The following is a 24,246-nucleotide window of genomic DNA, read 5'->3' as shown; positions in this document are numbered from 1 at the left end:
TGCACATTCACTTATGTTTAACAGTAATTTATTGAAATGTTTTCAACAAAGATGCAACCAACTTGCTTCTCCCTTGACCAGGATTGGAATGCCTACTTATATACCGAATCCTTTAAAAAAAAAAATATATATATATATTATATATATATATATATATATATATATATATGTGTGTGTGTGTGTGTGTGTGGAGAGAGAGAGAGATAATTTTAATATATATATATATATATATATATATATATATATGTGTGTGTGTGTGTCTCTCTCTCTCTCTCTCTCTCTCTCTCTCTATATATATATATATATATATATATATATATATATATATATATATAATTAATTGTTTTTATATTTATCCGGTCCTGAAAAACTACATTTTGGTGCACCTTGTAGGACAAAAACAATAAAAAAGCAGAAATAATCTAAATGCAGATATCTGAAGTTCGAGCACATGCAACTTTTATTGTATCTGTATATAAGTGTATCAAATCAAAGGAAATTGTGAATATGGAAGAAATGGTTCTATTGTGGAATGTGAGGCAATTGTTGTTTATCAAGTCATGCTACTGAAATCAACAGCAGGAATTGCTATTTAGTAGGTAGATGTCCCTGATCCTACAGAATGTTTGTGAACTCAACATAAAAGACATTATAAATGCAATTTTATTGTACTTGGCAATTTGTAGCCATCTCCCTCCTTTATAGTTCCCAACATCAGACATTATTTCTCATTAAATAGTAATTTTACCATACCAGCAATATCATAAATCTCAAATAGATTAATATTAGGCAATGAGAATGATAGAATGTAAATGTGGTGTTAAGGGTTAAAAAGAAGACACATATATTCAGTGCTGAGTGGGTAAAGTAATAAGTTTTAGTAGATATAATACTTTAGGGTTGTAATACAGTGATTTATTTTGCATATCATTGCAGGTGATTTCATCACAAGGATAATAAATGGAAAAACTTGGGTTATGGTCTAAAAGTAAAACCATAATTTTTATTTTTTGACAAACAGAATAATTTTTCAAGTAATAAACATAATTGTGTTTTACTGCAACATTTTTCTTATAAACCCACAACTTTCACAAATTGACAAGACAAATATGTTTTTCTGTATGAAATGCCTTTTTTTCCTTTGCTACTTTATAAAAAAAAAAGAGCTCCCTGGTTTTCTTATTGATTCATCTAATTTAATTTGATTTTGTTTTCTGTGCAAGAAAGCAGAAATAAATCAGTCAGCATTTAGAAATGTATAAGTCACTATACTAGTTGCTGTGGTCAATGTGTCAGTAGATAAGTTCACTTATGCTTTCCTGAAATGTCCAGTGTGTTCGCTTCCCCTCATTGAATTAAAGGGACATTAAACACTAAACAAATGTTAGATAGAATGATGCATTCAAAGAAAAAATAAGTCCGAGAGTACATGTAGATGTATTTTTTAAAATTTCACTAGTTGTTTAAATAGTGACAAAATAAGTGTCTATAAAACAATGGGAGCTGCCATGTTGTAACTTAGGTTACCTTCTTTGCTGTGGCCAATTAGGTGCAGTTAGAAATAGGTCACTAGAGTGTGCAGCCAATGTCTATGTGGAATATAACAGTGTTCTGCACTTTTATTTCTAACATAAACTGAAAAGCTCACAATTTCAGAATGGAATTACATGAAAATGGGGAAAAATAAATATTGAAAGTATATTGCAGAGTTTTATATTTACGATTTATCATTCTATATTACCAGTTCAAAGTGTTTAATATTCCTTTAAAGGGAGAAATAGTGTATACTGTTTAACCCTCATCTGTTTGTAGCTTAGTAGGGATATATGCTAGTAAAACTTCATCAAATGGACAGTAAACAACATCTGATTTTAAAATAAAATGTTAATTAGGTGTAGTAACACAACTTTTCAGTATACTTTCATTATTGGTTTTGCCCCCTTTTCATGTTTTTTTTTAGCTCTAACCATTATTGATTTTCTGCATTTAAATATTATGTGTTCTAATGCTTGATAAAGGGCCTGATATTCAAAAGCTCTCCACTCAGACAAGATGATCTCGCCAGAGACATCTCGTCAGTATGGAGAGGTCCCTAACAAAATGTTTGAAACACAAATTTGAATTTGAAAGATATTTATCTCAGTATGCAGGGTTCATGGTGTGAAGGAGAGATCTCTACAATCTAAGGTGTAAAAAAATTTTCTCCTTGCCAGCGAGCTTTTGAATACCAGTCCCACAGTGAGAATATTCATCGGACCAGAAAACACATAAACAAACTGGTCCAGTTTTTAATTAACAGGATGCTTAACAAATTAACCATTTAACATGCTTAATACTCCTATTATGTAAGTAATGTCCTGTGTGGGATTTTTATTTTTCTTATTCTAAACAAATTAGCTTGAAATGTCTGACATAAGACGTAAAATAAAATCTGCCTTGTGATTATGTAGTCAAACAATGATGGTATGGAATACAGGGATAGTACATATTGTTGTTAAGGATAACAGAGTATTTTGTTTTGCAAAATAATTCAGCATTATAATAGCAATTACTTTGCGCTAATAATCTCTACTTTATGGTAAAATATAGTAACACCAGCTATACATAAAAATGCATAATGCCTGATAAGCACAAATATTGGAACCTATATAACTGGTTCAATGTTAGGCTTAGAATATTTTGTATGGAAATGATCAAATATAACACCCATATTAAAGGGATTTCCTGATTCAGAGCATGCAATTTTAGGAGCTTGCACTTGACCTTTGTACTCTATGACAGCAGTGTTTGCAACAATGTTATAAACAGTTGGAATCATTGCTGCCATAAAATGCTAAAGACATGTATACACTCTTAAATCCACCTAGGTTTACTCTTCAACAAAGGATAGAAAAAGAACAAAGCAAATTTGTTTTTTGTTTTTTTTGTTTTTTTATAAATTCATTGCATGTGCTATCTGAATTCTCAAAATTTTAAGTTTTACTTTAAATATTTTATTACAATTATATTACATTTCAAAATTGCTTACCTGACAGGATTACTTGTCAATGACACTCTCAAAGACTCTAAACAGTTCAAAAGTTTTTCATCTGTAATTCCAGATCGTAATTCATGGACATATTCTTGAGAAGACAATGTGCATTCATGTTTGCTGTTTTTTAGTCCACCCTGTTAAGAATCAAAGAAAGGAATATTCAACTTTAAAGCCATGCAAGCAATAAAAATAGAATATAAGTATCAAAGAGTGCTGGAACTGCAGAAATTCAAAATATCAGATTTTATTTTTAATAAACTCCATGAACAAATAAATACTCGTGCTAAACACAGTGTTTTCAAGCTGGGAATACTCCAGCCCACCAGGTTCTAAAACATATCTAGTGATCTACATAGGGAAAACACTAGTGTGCATTTCTGAGCTAACACCAGTGCTGATTTGTAAGTAAACTCTTTGCACTGTGTAGGGAACATATCTCCCAATCACAACCCACTATCATGTGCCCTACTGCCCTTATCTACAATGCTTATCGCTTGTGCACTAACCCAACACCACGTAAGACCTACAGCACCAAACCAAACATTTATCACTCGAGCGTTAAAGGGACACTGAACCCAAATTTTTTTCTTTTGTGATTTAAGCAACTTTCTAATTATTATCATTTTTTCTTCATTCTCTTGCTATCTTTATTTGAAAAAGAAGGCATTTAAACATTTTTTTTTAGGTTCAGAACTCTGGACAGCATTTTTTTTATTGGTGGATGAATTTATCCACCAATCAGCAAGAACAACCCAGGTTGTTCACCAAAAATGGTCCGGCATCTAAACATACATTCTTGTATTTAAAATAAAGATATCAAGAGAATGAAGAAAATGTGATAATAGGAGTAAATTAGAAAGTTGCTTAAAATGTCATGCTCTATCTGAATCACGAAAGAAAAACTTTGGGTTCAGTTTTCCTTTAAACAATCTAATGCAGTCTTTTCTCAGTGCACTTAGCATTGCAAAGTGCTCGCAGTGTCCCAGCATACTACAGACTTCTATTTCCCTTTAAATTAAGTTTTTATCATAGATAAATCAGATAGATAGATAGATAGATAGATAGATACAGATAAATGGATATAGAGAGAGACCGATTAACAGATAGATTGATAGATATAGGGCCAGATTACAAATGGCACACTATTTAGCACTTGAGTTTGAGCACAGACACCACTGTAAGTAAGTTTTTTTGCAGGTGGGTTAGTGCGTGCATTACAAGTTCAAAGTAAATTGTTTGTACTCAAGAGAAACACACGCTAATTTCAGGACTTTGGAAATTGTGACCGTGTTAACTTCTCTCCATATTATTATTATTATCATTTATTTTTAGAGCGCCAACAGATTCCGCAGTGCTAAATATACTTTGATGGGGAGAACTCTTTAAAGGAAAAACTAACACTTATCGCTTGTGCACTAACCCAATACCACATAAGACCTACAGCACAAAACCAAACATTTATCACTCGAGCGTTAAAGGGACACTGAACCCAAATTTCTTATTTCGTGATTCAGATAGAGCATGCAATTTTAAGCAACTTTCTAATTTACTCCTATAATCAATTTTTCTTCGTTCTCTTGCTATCTTTATTTGAAAAAGAAGGCATCTAAGCTTTTTTATTAGTTCAGGACTTTGGACAGCACTTCTTTATTGGTGGACAAATGTATCCACCAATCAGCAAGAACAACCCAGGTTGTTCACGAAAAATAGGCCGCCATCTAAACTTACATTCTTGCATTTCAAATAAAGATACCAAGAGAATGAAGAGCATGTAATAATAGGAATAAATTAGAAAGTTGCTTAAAATTGCATGCTCTATCCGAATCACGAAAGAAAAAATTAGGGTTCAGTGTCCCTTTAATCCAACACCTCATAAGACCAACATCACTAAACCCGAAGTGAGTTATCATTTTTTTACATTACAATATTCTTCACCTAGAAAAAAATAATTGTTTTATATATATATATATATATATATATATATACATACAAACATTATGGGGTCGATCCGATAAAAATCGTCGCCCGCAAAAGCCGGCGACGCCAATATTTGCGCTGGTTTGGTATCCTATATACGGCGTAACTTAGAAGTTACTTGCGTATATTTCTGCCGTCTCCCGTAGTTTTTTGGGCCATAGGCAGGTATACCAAACCAGCGCAGTTTGGTATCCAATATGCAGCGTAAGGACTTACGTGGCGAAAATGGAGAAATCTTACTCCATTTTCACCTCGCCACAAAAAGCAGCCATAAGGTATACCAAACCAGCGCAGTTTGGTATCCAATATGCAGCGTAAGGAATTACGTGGCGAAAATGGAGAAATCTTACTCCATTTTCACCTCGCCACAAAAAGCAGCCATAAGGAGCCTTACGATGTCTATTGGAGCCCCGTAACTCCCTAAACTAGCTAGAAAATAAACCTAACACCTAACGCATGCGCAATGTCTATCTAGCTGTCACCCGCGATCTGCTAAATAAAACCTAACACCTAACGCATGCGCAATGTCTATTTACCTGTCAACCGCGATCCCCCGCCGCAATCCCTAATAAAGTTATTAACCCCTAAACCGCCGCTCCCGGACCCCGCCGCCATCTACATAAACTAACCCCCTACTGTGAGCCCCTAAAACCGCCGCCACCTACCTTATCTATCGCCTAATGTGAACCCCTAAACCCGCCGCCATCTACCTTATCTATCCCCTAATGTGAACACCTTACACCGCTGCCATCTACCTTATCTATCCACTAATCTGACCCCTTACACCGCCGCCACCTATATAAAAATTAACCCCTAATCTAATCCCCCTATACCGCTGCCAGCTATATTAATATTATTAACCCCTAATGTAAGCCCCTTACATCGCCGCCATCTATATTAAAATTATTAACCCCTAATTTAATCTACCTACCCCGCCGCCAGCTATGTTATCTATATTAACCCTAAGTATATTATAGTTAATATAGTTATTACATTATATATATATATATATATATATAATTATATTAGGGTTAATATAGTTAATATAGTTACTATAGTATTTATATTAACTATATTAACTCTATCTAACCCTAACACCCCTAACTAAATTCTTATTAAATTAATCTAATTCATATTATAAACTAAAATATTCCTATTTAAATCTAAATACTTACCTATAAAATAAACCCTAAGATAGCTACAATATAATTAATAATTACATTGTAGCTATGTTAGGGTTTATATTTATTTTACAGGTAAATTGTTAATTATTTTAACTAGGTATAATAGCTATTAAATAGTTATTAACTATTTAATATCTACCTAGTTAAAATAATTACCCAATTACCTGTAAAATAAATCCTAACCTAAGTTACAAATACACCTACACTATCAATAAATTAAATAAACTACAAATATCTATCTAAAAATACAATTAAATAAACTAAACTAAATTACAAAAACAAACACTAAATTACAAAAAATAAAAAAAAGATTACAAGATTTTTAAGCTAATTACACCTATTCTAAGCCCCCTAATAAAATAATAAAGCCCCCCAAAATAAAAAAAAATTCCCTGCCCTATTCTAAATTAAAAAAAGTTCAAAGCTCTTTACCTTACCAGCCCTTAAAAGGGCCTTTTGTGGGGCATGCCCCAAAGAATTCAGCTATTGTGCATTTAAATAAATATACAATACCCCCCCCAACATTACAACCCACCACCCACATACCCCTATTCTAAACCCACCCAAACCCCCTTAAAAAAGCCTAACACTACCCCCCTGAAGATCTCCCTACCTTGTCTTCACCACACCGGGCCGAACTCCTCATCCGATCCGGGCGATGTCTTCCTCCAAGCGGCAAAGAAGAATTCTTCATCCCGGCGATGTCTTCCTCCAAGCGGCAGCAACGTCTTCTTCCTTCCGGCAGCATCTTCCATCAAGCGGCATCTTCAATCTTCTTTCTTCGCTCCACCGCGGAGCATCCATCCCGGCCGACGACTGAACGACGAATGAGGTATCTTTAAATGACGTCATCCAAGATGGCGTCCGCCGAATTCCGATTGGCTGATAGGATTCTATCAGCCAATCGGAATTAAGGTAGAAAAATCTGATTGGCTGATTGAATCAGCCAATCAGATTTAAGTTCAATCCGATTGGCTGATTGGTTCAGCCAATCGGATTGAACTTGAATTTGATTGGCTGATTCAATCAGCCAATCAGATTTTTCTACCTTAATTCCGATTGGCTGATAGAATCCTATCAGCCAATCAGAATTCTGCGGACACCATCTTGGATGACGTCATTTAAAGATACCTCATTCGTCGTTCAGTCGTCGGCCAGGATGGATGCTCCGCGGCAGCGGAGCGAAGAAAGAAGATTGAAGATGCTGCTTGATGGAAGATGCTGCTGGAAGGAAGAAGACGTTGCTGCCGCTTGGAGGAAGACATCGCCGGGATGAAGAATTCTTCTTTGCCGCTTGGAGGAAGACATCGCCCGGATCGGATGAGGAGTTCGGCCCGGTGTGGTGAAGACAAGGTAGGGAGATCTTCAGGGGGGTAGTGTTAGGCTTTTTTAAAGGGGGTTTGGGTGGGTTTAGAATAGGGGTATGTGGGTGGTGGGTTGTAATGTTGGGGGGGGGGGTATTGTATATTTATTTAAATGCAAAAGAGCTGAATTCTTTGGGGCATGCCCCACAAAAGGCCCTTTTAAGGGCTGGTAAGGTAAAGAGCTTTGAACTTTTTTTTAATTTAGAATAGGGCAGGGAATTTTTTTTTATTTTGGGGGGCTTTATTATTTTATTAGGAGGCTTAGAATAGGTGTAATTAGCTTAAAAATCTTGTAATCTTTTTTTTATTTTTTGTAATTTAGTGTTTGTTTTTTTGGTAATTTAGTTTAGTTTATTTAATTGTATTTTTAGATAGATATTTGTAGTTTATTTAATTTATTGATAGTGTAGGTGTATTTGTAACTTAGGTTAGGATTTATTTTACAGGTAATTGGGTAATTATCTTAACTAGGTAGATATTAAATAGTTAATAACTATTTAATAGCTATTATACCTAGTTAAAATAATTAACAATTTACCTGTAAAATAAATATAAACCCTAACATAGCTACAATGTTATTATTAATTATATTGTAGCTATCTTAGGGTTTATTTTATTGGTAAGTATTTAGATTTAAATAGGAATATTTTAGTTTATAATATGAATTAGATTAATTTAATAAGAATTTAGTTAGGGGTGTTAGGGTTAGATAGAGTTAATATAGTTAATATAAATACTATAGTAACTATATTAACTATATTAACCCTAATATAATTAGGGTTAATATAGTTAATATATATAATGTAATAACTATATTAACTATAATATACTTAGGGTTAATATAGATAACATAGCTGGCGGCGGGGTAGGTAGATTAAATTAGGGGTTAATAATTTTAATATAGATGGCGGCGGTGTAAGGGGCTTACATTAGGGGTTAATACTATTAATATAGATGGCGACAGGGTAGGGGGATTAAATTAGGGGTTAATAATTTTAAAATAGATGGCGGCGGTGTTAGGGGCTCACTTTAGGGGGTTATAGATTTAATATAGCTTGCGGCGGGGTACGGGAGCGGCGGTTTAGGGGTTAATAACTTTATTAGGTTGCGGCGGGCTACGGGAACAGCGGTTTAGGGGTTAATAACTTTATTAGGTTGCGGCGGGCTACGGGAGCGGCGGTTTAGGGTTAATACATTTTTTTATTGTTAGGCTAGTGAGGGGGGATAGCGGATAGAGGGTTAGACGTGTCGGGCTATGTTTAGGAGGCATGTTAGACAGTGCGGGTGATTTAGACTTTAGTCAGGTTTTGTAGGCGCCGGCAGTTTCTAACGTGGCGCAAGACACTGGCGACTCCAAAAATCTGTACTTACGCAAATTTCTGGACATCGCTACTTTGTCAGACTTGCGCCACTTTAGCAACTGACGGCGCCGCATATTGGATAGCTCGAGTTGCGAGCTGAAACTGCGGGCGACGCGGGTTCCCTCGCTTGCGCCGCAAACTACGCCGTTTATCGGATCGCGCCCCTTATATATATGTATATATATATTTATTTATATATATATATATATATATATATATATATTTAGATACACATAAATAAATATTTTTATATATATATATTTTATAATTTTTTTCCCCAAAAATGAAGAGGCACTCTCCGGACTTGTATTGCTCAACGTTATTGTCACTTTATTTTCTTATTTCAGGTCAATGTTTTGATCCATACAGGGAACTTTTTGAAGACCTATTTTTTTCTTACTTAAGCATCATCGCTCTGCTGAGTATTTTATGCAGAACAATGATGCTTAAAGGGCCATTATACAATCATTTTTCTTTGCATAAATGTTTTGTAGATGATCTATTTATAAAGCCCATAAAGTTTTTTTTTTTTTTTAAATGTATAATTTTGCTTATTTTTAAATAACATTGCTCTGATTTTCAGACTCCTAACCAAGCCCCAAAGTTTTATTTGAATACCGTCAGCTACCTACTCCAGCTTGCTCCTGTTTGTGTAAAGGGTCTTTTCATATGCAAAAGAAGGGAGGGGGAAGTGTCTTATTTCCCACTTGCAGTGGGCTTTCCAACTACCTTTTCAACAGAGCTAAACTGAAAGCTTCTAAGTACGTTTTTAAACCATTTTATACTGGATTTTTATATCAGTATCTGTGCATCTTATTCTTTATAGTAGTGTCTATTACATGAAGTTATATGAAAATGAGTGTATACTGTCCCTTTAAGTAAGACAAAATTGGTCTTAAAAAAGGTCCCTGTATGGATCAAAACATTGACCTGAAATAAGAAAATAAAGTGACAATAACTTTGAGAAATACAAGTCCGGAGAGCGCCTCTTCATTTTTGGAAAATATGATGCAACTTATATAGAGAGCACCCTGACAACTAATATAACAGAGAATGCTTGGGTCAACTCTTGTCTGTACTATATATATATATATATATATATACACATACACATTTAGCCACCAATCAGCAAGCGCTACCCAGGTGCTGAACCAAAAAAGGGTTGAATTCCTGCTTTGCAACTTAAGATACCAATAGAACGAAAATAAATTGATAATAGGAGTAAATTTGAAGGTGTTTAAAATTGTATGCTCTATCTGAAAAAAAAAAATAGGTTTCATATCCCTTTAAATCTTAAAATTGAATAAAAATTATTTTTAAAGATTTCAGGTATTTCAGTGGAAAGGGCTCAAAAGTGTGTATTTGTATGTGTGTATTTGTATATGCATGTGTATATATGTGTGTATAAATACATAAATACACATGTATATACAAATATATAGACACACACACACACACACACATATATATATATATATATATAAATATATATATGTGTATATATATATATATATATATATATATATATACACCCATACACATATTTAGATATATATATATATATATATATATATATATATATATATATATATATATATATATATATATATATATATATATATATATAGAATATAGCCTTTTCCATTTAAATACCTTGTCGTATATCCTATACATTCTAATCCTTATAAATATTTTTATTAATATTTATATGAATACAGTAGTTTTTATCAGATGAAGCATCTATACATGTAATACTTTATTTCAATGTATTTGATGCACATTTTTTTAACCCTCAGCTTTTACACAAGGTCTTTAGTTTTGATTGTGCTCAAGCAAACAGGTTTGCTTTCAACTTGTAATATGCGTACACGTTAGTGTGTCGCTTGTAATCTGGCCCATAGACAGACAGATAGATGATAGACAAATAGACCTGGTAGATAGTGTAAAAAAACTTGAATAGTTTTATCCAAAGTCAAGAAGGACAAACCTCAGTATTACTATCTTCCATATACCAGCTGCACTAATCTAGAGTTTACAGAACAGTCTCTGACATACAAATAAAGCATGCTCTCAGATCTTTACTAATTCTTTGGTTTCACCAAGTAAATCCTTTCAATATCAATTGCTATGATCCGTGAAAAGTGAGATGGGAAAAAATAATCTATATTCAGTTAGGTATGATGGACCTAAACTCACGCCCTCTGTTCTCCTGCAGAAAAATTTCTGACCCATAACATTGAATTTAAGACACCTACTATATTGTTAAATACATCATTGGATGCAGAGTACAAATTCAGGACGGAGAAACATATACAAAATATATTACACGTTTAAAAGTAGAAGATGAAAAAGAAGTGTTTTCATTGTTGGGTGGTTGTTTGTTTTTTGTTCATTTTAGAAAATTTCATTATTTTTCTTAATTTCTCTTAATATAAAAACCTTTAAAAAACACTCAATTTGTTACAGATATTAACACAAATGAAATACATATCTCATAAAATATTTTTAACACCATTAGGGTATTAATACACATAATAAGTATTAATAAAAAAAAAAAAGATGAAATGATGCTATCATTTTAAGTATATTAACACATATCAAAATAATAGTTGATGTGTTTAAGTAATATATTGTTCACAGAGGACATCTGTTTGCAAATATATGTCAGTAGTGAAAAAATGCCTAAAATGGGGTGCTATAGATAGTCCTCTTCCAAAACTTTTTTTAAAGGGATATATTACACAAATGCTAAATCACTTAAAAGGGATACAGAATGTATATAAAAAGCTGACTAGGAAATATCACATGAACATCTCTATGTAAGAAAAGGAAGATATTTAAATGTCTCAAGTAGACACATCCCATTGAAAAAGAACGTTAAAGGGACACTAAACCCAAAAGTTTTCTTTCATGATTCAGATAGAGAATACAATTTTAAACAACATTCCAATTCACTTCTATTATCTAATTTGCTTCATTCTTCCGATATCCTTTGTTGAAGAAATAGCAATGCATATGGGTGAGCCAATCACACAAGGCATCTATGTGCAGCCACCAATCAGCAGCTACTGAGCCTATCTAGATATGCTTTTCAGCAAAGGATATAAAGCAAATGAAGCAAATTAGAAAGTTGTTTAAAATTGCATGTTCTTTCTAAATCATGAAAGAAAAAAAAAAGGGTTTCATGTCCCTTTAAGCATCCAATCAGGATTCTTGTCATGCGACTATCAAGGGAGTGTGCATCTGGCATGCTTTGAAATATTTACAAGATCATGGTGAAGTTGCATACAATCACAGTAAAGCAAAGTGTGAACTCTCCACTTACAGATGATGCTGATTGGCTGCTGTGTTGTTTTGACCATGCAGATGACAGTATAGAGAGTAGCTGGAGGCTAACTTCCTACAGTGCACAGATGCAAAATATATTCCTTTTTTACTTAGAGATGCTCATGTAATATGTTTTAGCCAGCTTTTTTCAGATATTCTGCATAGTTTTCAAATGATTTAGCATAAGAGTAACATGTTCCTTTAATTCAATGTCCACTGATGCTCTACACTTCTCCATTTGCAACACACATATATCTCTTCTTTGCAGCTGACTAGTAACAGTCCTGACTATGTGGCTCCTATAGATACATATGAAGTTAAAGCAATTACAGTGAACAACGTATTAAAATGCAATTTCTAACTTTCTATTGATACCTATAACCAATATTTTGCTGTTGTTTTGTATTCAATGCAAAAATATAATCTAAGAAATATATATATTATACCAGCTGCAAGTAATTTAAAGAAAAATAATATTTCCTTGTCTCTAGTTACAAATTTTAGTTATCTTGGAAAAACATGTATTTAAGGATGCTGAAATTCACATATTGTGCTCTGAATAATTCAAATAATTTGCATGTATTTCCAACTTATCAAAGCATATGTGTCACTTATTAATAATGTTTGAGCAATGCCTGACAAGCAAATAAAGATTTCATAGTGTTTATCTCTAGGAGATGAATTTTAAATGTTGTGGTAAAATCTTCTATTGCATAAAAAAAGCAATTCATGCGATGGACAATTAGACTAGAACATTAAAATTGGAAGATATTGCTTCTCTTGAAAGAGGTAAATTTATTAAAATCAAATGTAAATTTTATAGGCAAAATATTCCACTCAATCTTCAATTTCTTTTCAATATGTCATAAACAATGAATCACTTGTCAGTCAGTGGCCTTAATTCTATTACTTGTGGGGGGGGGGGGGGGGGGGGAGTTTATATCTTTAAAAATGTGATCTTTAAAATCCTCAGTGATAAAGGAAAATATATTTGATAAATTTATCACAGATAACTAAAAAAAACACCCAGCTTGTAGTTTTGTTTTGTTTTGCTTTCTACCCTTTAGTGCATTGAAAAAGTCTATAAAATTGCTACTAAAGCTTAGTAAAGTTAAAATATATTTTATTTAGGTAAAATGAGAAGGAACATATGGGCTATAATACAGATTTTCCAGCATAACTTATTTGGACCAGGCAGAATAAGCCAAAAGCTAGAAAAAAAGATGCAAGTAGAATGAACAAAACAAATGGTTAATAATAATGCTGCCAGCTGGCAATTTATTTATTATGTCATTCAAATATTTCTTTAGTACCACTGGTAACAAAGAATCAAATGTTAACACATTGGAATCTAATTTAAAATGTAAATATTCAAATTAACAATTTGAACATTGTATTGGAGTGTTAAAGGGATACTAAACCCACATTTTTTTTCTTTCATAATTCAGATAGAGCATGCAGTTTTAAGCAACTTTCTAATTTACTCCTATTATGATTTTTTTTGTTCCCTTTCTATCTTTATTTAAAATTTTTATTTATTCTCTTGCTATCTTTAAAAAAAAAAAAAGCAGGAATGTAAAGCTTAGAAGCCAGCCCATTTTAGGTTAAGCACCCTGGTTAGTGCTTGCTTATTGGTGGCTACATTTAGCCACCAATTAGCAATGGTAACCCAGGTTCTGAACCAAAATTGGGTCGGCTCCTAAGCTTTACACTCCTGCTTTTTTTAAATTAAAGATAGCAAGAGAATAAATAAAAATTCATAATAGAAATAAATTAGAAAGTTGCTTAAAATTGCATGCTCTATCTGAATCCTGAAAGAAAAAAATTGGGTTTAGGATCCCTTTAATGCCAAAACCCTCGGTAACAATCAATGTGAGCTCCATTGTGAAGTGCATCTCATGGGTTCAATTTCAAGTCAACTGCAAAATGTTTGGAAAGCCAACAATAACAATTTTATCTAATGTTTATTACAGACATTCAGACTACAGTAACACCGCTCATGTCTAATGGTTTAAACTGTTTCAATTCTATAACCTTGGACCACAAGATTCATGGATATGCTATGTTCAAATATTAAAGTAAAGTAAAGGTCATATCAAATTTTGAAAATATGAAATGTGTTGTCAAATCAAATACAATCATCAAAATGTTTATTTAGAATTGTGGTAAAGTGGAAATGTAAAAAAAAAAAAATTCACAAATTAATTTGGTTGTGTCATTTATCGGTTGGGATATCTAGGAAACTGATATTTAAAAAAACAATTAAACACTATGGGCTCCATTTATTATGCAGCGGATACTGCTTCGGATCCTCATCGTTTCAGACTCGCCTGAAACGGAAGTTAAGAAGCAGCGGATTGAAATCATCCCAATCCGATCTGAGCTTGTGCAATGTAGCATTTAGCAAGGTCGAGCGGACATGATTCGCTGCAGTGAATCATGTCTGCTTTATTTTTAATAAATTTACCTCTTTGTTGGAGGTTAAACACGTAGCATTGGAGGTTGATAAAATTAGAGGCTCTAACAAATCAACGCATGTGTTTTTTTTCACTATAATAGCCCTTTATTTGAAAATGGATTCCTTTCGTATCATATTTTGGAAGAAGCATCTAGTGCAGGTTAATGTTGTATCTGAAATGTGGATTTGTTGCAGGTTTTATTTTTATTTTTTATTTTTTTGCAATATGTAGGCAGTATTGCCTTGTATTACCTAGCAACCTCCCATGTATATTTCAATGATAGGGTTTATTGGATGAGATTAGGTTAAAATCACCTGTTGTCTTTAGAGATGTTCTCTATAGGTTGCAAGCACAACCAAGGTATGGTGAACAGTATAGCTCATTTTAACCCCTTAAGGACCACAGCACTTTTACATTTTCTGACCGTTTGGGACCAAGGCTATTTTTACATTTCTGCTGTGTTTGTGTTTAGCTGTAATTTTCCTCTTACTCATTTACTGTACCCACACATATTATATACCGTTTTTCTCGCCATTAAATTGACTTTTTAAATATATTATTATTTTCATCATATCTTATAATTTACTATAAAATATATAAAACATGATGAAAAAATGGAAAAAAACACACTTTTTCTAACTGACCCCAAAAATCTGTTACACATCTACAACTACCAAAAAACACCCTTTCTAAATAGTTTTTAAATTTTGTCCTGAGTTTAGAAATCTCCAATGTTTACATGTTCTTTGCTTTTTTTGCAATTTATAGGGCAATAAGTACAAGTAGCACTTTGCTATTTCCAAACCACTTTTTTTCAAAATTAGCGATAGCTACATTGGAACACTGATATTTGTCTGGAATCCCTGAATATCCCTTGACATGTATATATTTTATTTTAGAAGACAACCCAAAGTATTGATCTAGGCCCATTTTGGTTTATTTCATGCCACCATTTCACCGCCAAATGCGATTAAATAAAAAAATCGGTCACTTTTTCACAAACTTTAGGTTTCTCACTGTGTGCAATTATGGCACAAATTGTTGTAAATGCTTCTCTGGGATCCCCTTTGTTTAGAAATAGCAGACTTATATGGGTTTGGCGTTGCTTTTTGGTAATTAGAAGGCCGCTAAATGCCGCTGCGCACCACACGTGTATTATGCCCAGCAGTGAAGGGGTTAATTAGGGAGCTTGTAGGGTAAATTTTAGCTTTAGCGTAAAGATCAGCCTCCCACCTGACACATTCCATCCCCTGATCCCTCCCAAACAGCTCTCTTCCCTCCCCCACCCCACAATTGTCCCCACCATCTTAAGTACTGGCAGAAAGTCTGCCAGTACTAAAATAAAAGTTTTTTATTTATTTATTTTTTAAATTATCTATTCAGCTGTGATGGATCCCTCCTTAGCCCCCAACCTCCCTGATCCCCCCAAACAGCTCTCTAACCCTACCCCCTACCTATTTACTGCCATCTTGGGTACTGGCAGCTGTCTGATAGTACCCAGTTTTCCCCAAAAAACATTTTTTTTTTTTTTAATGAAGGATAGCTTTTTCTGTAGTGTAGCTGCCCCCTCCCAGATCCTTTGATATTTATTTTTTCTTCCCTCCCTCTCACGATGCAATTCCCTGGATCATTGGTGGCAGTGGTCGCTGCGCGCGCACGCACGCATGCGCGCCCCCACATGCCCCCCCGCATGCTCCCGGAACCCGCCGTGCACATTGCACTTACAGGAACTGCATGCCGGGTAACGATTGGCCGCCCACCCGCCTCCCTGCTAAGCTCCCACCCACCAACGATCGGCACCATCGCTACCGGTGCAGAAAGGGCCACAGAGTGGCTCTCTCTGCATCGGATGCTTAAAAAAGGGTATTGCAGGATGCCTCAATATCGAGGCATCACTGCAATACCTTGAGAGCTGCTGGAAGCGATCAAAATCGCTTCCAGCACTCAATTAGACCAAGGACGTGCCAGGTACGTCCATTGTCACTGGCAGTTTTTGCAGGACGTATCTGGCACGTCCTTGGTCGTTAAGGTGTTAAAGGGACATGAAACTTAAAACATTTTCTTTCATGATTCAGAAAGAGCATTCATTTTTATACAACTTTCTCTTTTAATTATATTATCAAATGTTCTGTGTTCTCTTGGTATCTTTTGTTGAAAAAAGCTCAGGAGCGTGCACATGTCCACAGCACTATATGGCAATAGTTTTGCAAGGATATTATCCATTTGCAAGAGCACTAGATGCCAGCACTATTTTCTGTCATATTGTGTGCCAGACACCTACCTACTTATAACTGTATGCTCCATCCGAGTCACTAAATAAAAATTTTGGGTTTCGTATCCCTTTAAATGTATGACATATTCATACGTATTAGCGTAGCACTTATATATGGGGTTCTGCTGTGTGGGAAGGTAAGCTTACATGCACCAGCATAAATATGGTATGAAATTGAATTGTCTGTTCATGAAGATTAGGATTCTCTCTTTTTCTGTTAAAAGGAATAGTAGTTAAAAAAACAACACCTTTTTACTACAAAAAAAGTGGGGGGTTTTGTCACTTAGAAACACTTTGCACATTTGTATAGCTTTTTCTTTGCGTTTAAATGTTTGCTGTATAACAATAACTCTTTAGAAGCCGGGAATGAGTTAACTGCATTGTTTTTCCCCCCCACTATGTTTAAAACCATTGTTGATGTAATTCCACAACTATCAAAATAATTACATTTGCTTTTATCAGAAATGAGACAGTTCTATGCATTATGCATTGCTTTTTCTGCCAAGCATGACTTTATAAACACATTTAAATTAGAAGATCAAAATAAGAATAGTAAAAAAAAAATATCTCACATAACTAACTAGTACTCAATATGCAGATCTTCCCTCTTTATTTATCTTTATGTATTTATCTCTCCCTTTATATGTCTATCTACCCAACTATCCTAAAGCTTTTTCATTACAGAGATATAAGATCCCCAATACCACGTGCAGGTTCTGCAGCCAATTTTGCAACAAACTAGAGAAATTTAGTAATTCATTTAGAAGCTTCCTATTAATTTGCCTACAGATTGAGCCCTAATTGTGTGTAGTGTCCTCACATATATACAAATAAAGTTGTGTGTAGTTTATTAAAATAAAAAATACAATATCTGAATCCATAACTTTATTTGTTATCTTATGTACAAAGCATTTCACACTACATGTTAAGGATTTAAAAGTAGCTGGCTTCTGAGTCTTTGGTAGTAGTGAAAATAAAAGCCGCATTACACAAATACATTTTCACACTGAATTATTATATGATATCTGAGTTAATAATCACTTAAAGGAAATATTGCTATACCATTCAAAATAAAATAGACTAAACGTTGGATAAAGAGACATTAAGATCACAGAAAAATGTAAAAGTATAATGCTCTTATAAACTGGAACATTTTGCTGTTGCATTACTGTGTGCCTAAAGGGTTAAACACAAAGTTCAAGTCTACTTCAAGAGATAATATTCTTCCACCTCAGCTGGACATAGGGATGCCATGTTTTCATGAACACTTATGAGTTATGCATGCTGCAGGGTAAGCAGGGCAGAACATGAATGGTGCACATGGATGTGCTGATGAACAGCGCAATACATGTTCCTCCCTGCTTACCCTATAGCATGCGTAACTCATAAGTGTTCAGGAAAGCATGGCCGGAGTGGCAGTCCTAGCTGGACATAGTTATGGATTGGTGGCTGTACATATAAACCCTGATTGACTCAACAACTGCCTACAGATAAGTATATTGCAGACTTTTAGTATGTGTTTTACCACTCTAGCACTTTACTCACATTTTACTATTGCGTTTTTATATCCTTTTAAAGAGATCTTTATATAAAGTAAATGTTCTAAAAGCATTTAAACTTTCCCCTTGTTACCAACATTGCAGTTGTATAGTCTCGCATTACAGGGAGACAAATAGACTACTAGCCATTTAGGGGGATATATAAATCGACTGATCAAGTGATCAATGGGTAGAGTGTTACAGGGTCACTGTTCTAATGAACTCCAGCCTGTCTGGGGGTAACAGAAAAAGAAAGAAAAATAAATAAGGAAAGCATAATAAAAATTATTTTGTAACTAAATTAATATTTTATAGGAAAATGTGAGCTCAAATGAAATATTATTGTGTCTTTAAAGAAATATTCTAATTATCTTAACAGTAGAGACATTTTAGGAAAAAGTCAAATGTTTCAGCACAAATGTAAAAAATAAATAATGTGACAGTTTTTATTAGTAACGAGTTTAATTTACAACATACACAAAAATGCTACTAACTTTAAATTTACAGACCTCAGAACACCTTTTAGAATATGGACTGTAAACCACAACATTTATATAGGCAATAATAAAATAAAACTGAAAAATGATAGAAAAATGCAACAAAAAGATACAACTTCTATATTAAAAAATACATGGTTGTTTTAAAGGGGCCGATTTATAAAGCTCCGTATGGAACTTGATGCCCCTTGTTTCCAGCGAGCCTTCAGGAAGTTATGAAGCAGTGGTCTAAAGACTTGCTCTGAGGCCGCGGACAGAAATCAACCCGATCAGATACGATCAGGTTGATTGACACCCCCTGCTAGCACGCAAATATGCAGGGGGCGGCATTGCACCAGCAGTTCACAAGAACTGCTGGTGCAATGATAAATGCTGACAGCGTATGCTGTCGGCATTTATCGATGTGCGGCGGACATGATACGCTACATTGTATCATGTCCATCTGCGCTATAATAAATATACCCCAAAATATCAAGTGATAGAACCATCATAGATTAAAATGTCTTTCAAGTAAATAATTACAGTATTTAAAGTATAGTGTTGCACACATATAATCACCGTTTACTGTAAGAATAGACTGCAATATTTGTAACACTCTCAACTGCAGGTTATGTTGTTTTTACAGATATATGAGAAGATATGTATCATAGCAATATATGACAATATTTGCAATTATTATAGTCTCAAAGTGATTAAAAGAAAAGCTTTCTGAACTATACAAAAAGAAAATAAAAAACATTCACCTAGATTACGAGTTGTGCGTTCGTGTTTTAACGCTGAAAAAATTGCCATTTCAGCGTTAAAACAGCACCACAGCCATTAAAAGTCTTGCCGGTATAGCTGTAGCACAAGCCTTTAAGCCTGTACCGCAACGTCAGTCCCGCACACGTAAAAATTACATTTTTTTATGGGACTTCCATAGTGCTGCCATTACGAGTTTTGCGTTGAGGCTAAAAAACGATGCGTTCCAGCCTATACCGACACGATCCGTTTCGCAATCTAAAACAGTAGTTATGAGTTTTGTGCAACAAATCTGTTACATAAAACTCATAACTAAACTGCTACAAAGTACACTTAACACCCATAAACTATCTATTAACCCCTAAACCAAGGCCCTTCTGCATCGCAAATACTATATTAAAGTTATTAACCCCTAATCTGCCGCTCCTGACATCGCCTAAAAAAAACTTAATCTACCCAATAGAATGAGAGCTGCCTAAATCCTATTGGCTGATTTGAACAGTCAATAGGATTTTAGCAGCTCTAATTCCTATTGGCTGATTCAAAATTTTCAGCCAATAGGAATGCAAGGGACGGCATCTTGAATTGCGTACTTTGCATTGAAGATTCAGTGTACGGCGGGAGACCATATGAAGAGGATGCTCCGCGCCAGATTTCTTCAGTATTGACCCACTCTGCGCCGCCGGGATCAAGATAGAAGATGTCGCCTGGATGACGATAGAAGAGGCCACCTGGATGAATACTTTTCGCCACCTGCATGAGGACTTCGCCGCCTGGATTAAAAAAAAAGAGGCTGTCTGTATGAAGACTTCTCGCCGCCTGGCTGAAGATCGTTCAAGAAGGACTTCAAAAACTGTAAGTGGATCGTCGGGGGTTAGTGTTAGGTTTTTTTAAGTTTTTTTTTGGGTGGGGTTTTTTTTAGATTAGGGTTTGGGCAGCAAAAGAGCTAAATGCCCTTTTAAGGGCAATGCCCATACAAATGTCCTTTTCAGGGCAATGGGTAAATTAGCTTTTTTAGAGATTTATTTATTTTTATTTTTATTTTGTGGGTTTGGGGGGTTGGGGGTTTGTAATGTTAGTGGGTCCTTGTCATTTTTCAGGTAAAAGAGCTGTTTAACTTAGGGCAATGCCCTAAAAAAGGCCCTTTTAAGGGCTATTGATAGATTATTCTAGATTAGGGTTTTTTATTTTGGGGTAGTTTATTTTTAAATGGGTATTAGAATAGGAATAATTTTTATTATTTTTGATAATTTGTTTGTTATTTTGTGTAATGTATTTTTTTCGTTTTTGGGGTGGGTTTTTATTTTTAGATTAGGGCTTGGGCAGCAAAAGAGCTAAATGTCCTTTTAAGGGCAATGCCCATACAAATGCCCCTTTCAGGGCAATGTGTAGATTAAGTTTTACTTTATTTTTATTTTGTGGGTTTGGGGGGTGGTGGTTTGTATACTGTTAGGGGGGTTGTTTTTTGTTTTGTAGTAAAAGAGCTGTTAACTTTAGGGCAATGCCCTACAAAAAGGCCCTTTTAAGGGCCCCCAAAAGGCCCGTTTAAGGGCCCTTGGTAGTTTATTATAGATTAGTTGTTTTTTTTATGTTTTTATTTTTAAAGGGCATTAGAATAGGAATAATTTTTATTGTTTTTGATAATTTTGTTTGTTATTTTTTTGTAATAGAATGATTTTTAATTTTTTGTAATTTAGTGTTTTTTATTTTTTGTAATGTTAGGTTTTAGTGTAAGGCAGCTTAGGTTTTATTTCACAGGTAGGTTTGTATTTATTTTAACTAGGTAGTTAGTAAATACAGTAGTTAATAGCTATTTACTAACTAGTCTACCTAGTTAAAATAAATACAAACTTACCTGTGAAATAAAAATAAAAACTAAGCTAGCTACAATATAACTATTAGTTATATTGTAGCTAGCTTAGGTTTTATTTCAGAGGTAAGTATGTATTTAGTTTTAAATAGGAATTATTTAGTTAATAATTGTAACTTTAGTTTATCTCTATTTTAATTATGTTAAAGTTAGGGGGTGTTAGGGTTACGTTAGGGTTAGGTTTAGGGGTTAATATAGTTTAAGTTAGGTTGTTGAGATGTGGGAAGCTACCGGTGTAGGGGTTAATAGGTTTATTTAGTGGTAGTGATGTGGGAGGCCAGAGGTTTTAGGGGTTAATACCTTTATTTAGTGGCGGCGATGTCGGGGAGCGGCGGAATAGGGGTTAATAACTTTAATATGGTGTGGGCGATGTTGGGGTGCGGCAGAATAGGGGTTAATAACTTTAGTATAGTGGCGGCGATATAGGGAGCGGCAGATTAGGGGTTAATATTTTTATTTAGGTGGTGGCGATATCGGGTGGCAGATTAGGGGTTAATACATTATGTAGGTGCCGGTGATGTTGGGGACAGCAGATTAGGGTTGTTTAGACTTAGGGTTATGTTAGGGTGTTTAAACGTATCTTTTTTTTCCCCTATAGACATTAATGGGGCTGCTTTACGGAGCTTTTCATTCCGCAATCGCAGGTGTTAGACTTTTTCCTCACCCGCTCTCACCATTGATGTCTATGGGGAAAGCGTGCACGAGCACGTCAAAACAGCACTTGGATTGTGTGCGGTATGGAGCTCAACACAGCCATATCGCAAGCACAAGAAGGCTATTTAAATACTTGTAATGGCTCCGCTATAGGGGGTTAAATAATGCAAATTTGTTGCATTTGTAAATTACCCTATAGCGTGCATAACTTGTAATCTAGCTGTTTGTTATCACAACATTTTACCAATATATTTGAAGGTTATTGGATACTTATATGATGCCATTCATGTGATACAATGCAGGTTAGTCAGCACAAAAGTCAAGAGTGTACAATGATACTGTATACATTTTATAGTGCATCATGGTTAATGGACAGAAATGCATTACAACCACTAAAATATTGACTGCAACTGTATACATGGTCATTGTATGTTCACAATGAATTAAGGTAATTCTACCTGTACAACCGCCACATTTTTTTTAAATAATCTCAAATCACGAAAAATGTAACTTTTACACACATCCTATAGTGTAAAATGCTCCAGTCTAGTCAAAATTAAACTTTCATGATTCAGATAGGGCATGTCATTTTAAACAACTTCCCAATTTACTTTTATTATCAAATTTGCTTTGTTGAAATTTAAACCTAGGTAGGCTAATATGCTAATTTCCTAGCACTTGAAGGCCACCTCTTATGTTAGTGCATTTTGACAGTTTTTCACAGCTAGACAGCGCTAGTTAATGTGTGCCATATAGATAACAGTGTGCTTACTCTCGTTGAATTATTTATGAGTCAGCACTGATTGGCTAAAATGCAAGTCTGTCAAAAGAACTTAAATAAGGGGACAGTCTGCAGAGGCTTAGAAACAAGGTAATTACAGAGGTAAAAAGTATATGAATAAAAGCCTATTGGTTATGCAGAACTGGGTAATGGGTAATACAATGATCTGTCTTTTTAAACAATAACATTTCTGGAGTAGACTGACCCATTATGCTGTGCTTCCTTTACTGAGGGTTTATGTATTTAATTGGGCTACAATATAGCATAGATCATCCATCATCATTGTATAACTGCCTTACTTTCACATATTATAATGCTTTGTGGTGTTATGTTTAAATGTGATCCAGTCATCAAGGTGGTTCTGATTTGGGGACCCTGTTATGCTGTTCGCCCTTCCTCTATTTATTTCAGAGGTTTCCACAATGAATCTGGGGATTGCCTAAACCCCCAACCTGTAATGCCCAAACCCCACCCCTGACCACATTAAAGGGACAAAAAGCCAAAACTTTCCAATTTATTTCTATTATCATGTTTACTTTGTTTTGTTTGTTTGGTATCCGTTTTTTGAAAAGCAGATAGGAAGGTGTAGGAGCATGCACGTGACTGTTGCCATATATGGCATCCATTTTATAAATATGTTTTATAACTATGTAAGAGCACTAGGTGGAAGCAGTTTATGTACAGACAATTTCTTTTTTTTTTAGTAAAACAAGTACCAAAAAGAAAAATATTTCATGATTCAGATAGAGCGTGCAATTTTAAGCAACTTTCTAATTTACTCCTATTATAAATTTTTCTTCATTTTCTTGTGCTGAATGAAAAATGGGCCGGCTCCTTTGTTTACATTCTTGCTTTTCCAAAAAAGATAACAAAAGAATGGAGAAAAATTTATAATAGGAGTAAATTAAGGAAAAAAAAATATTAAAGAAAAAATTGTTTATAAAGAAAATGTTTGCATAATCAAATTGTTCCCCATGTCCTGTAAATAAATAGATATATAACCAGATTTACAAACACAATATTAGTGATTATTTTATATTTTTCCTTACCTTGCCTCAAATAAAACCCCGCTGGCCTTAATAGAATGCCACCAAACTACTATGCCACAAGTGCTTTGTATCTATGGAAATGTCTTATAAACAATTCTATACAGTAGGCTAGAATAGCTTGAGCTATATTTAATAGTT

The 24,246-nt window shown here is 34.3% G+C and overlaps 1 protein-coding gene across 1 annotated transcript in view; it reads right to left on the bottom strand.

Annotated features, from left to right (window-relative positions):
* DIAPH2 (diaphanous related formin 2) overlaps positions 1-24,246 on the bottom strand; it is a 2,325,141-nt gene that overhangs the window by 1,780,431 nt on the left and 520,464 nt on the right. Inside the window, 1 exon segment of the mRNA XM_053699395.1 lies at positions 3,029-3,168. Within this exon segment, the coding sequence (XP_053555370.1) occupies positions 3,029-3,168 (140 nt within the window).

The sequence above is a fragment of the Bombina bombina genome, chromosome 1 (assembly GCF_027579735.1).
Source record: "Bombina bombina isolate aBomBom1 chromosome 1, aBomBom1.pri, whole genome shotgun sequence".
NCBI lineage: Eukaryota > Metazoa > Chordata > Amphibia > Anura > Bombinatoridae > Bombina > Bombina bombina.
The sequence above is the reverse complement of the archived record's forward strand: the minus strand, read 5'-3'. Positions and strand labels throughout refer to the sequence as shown.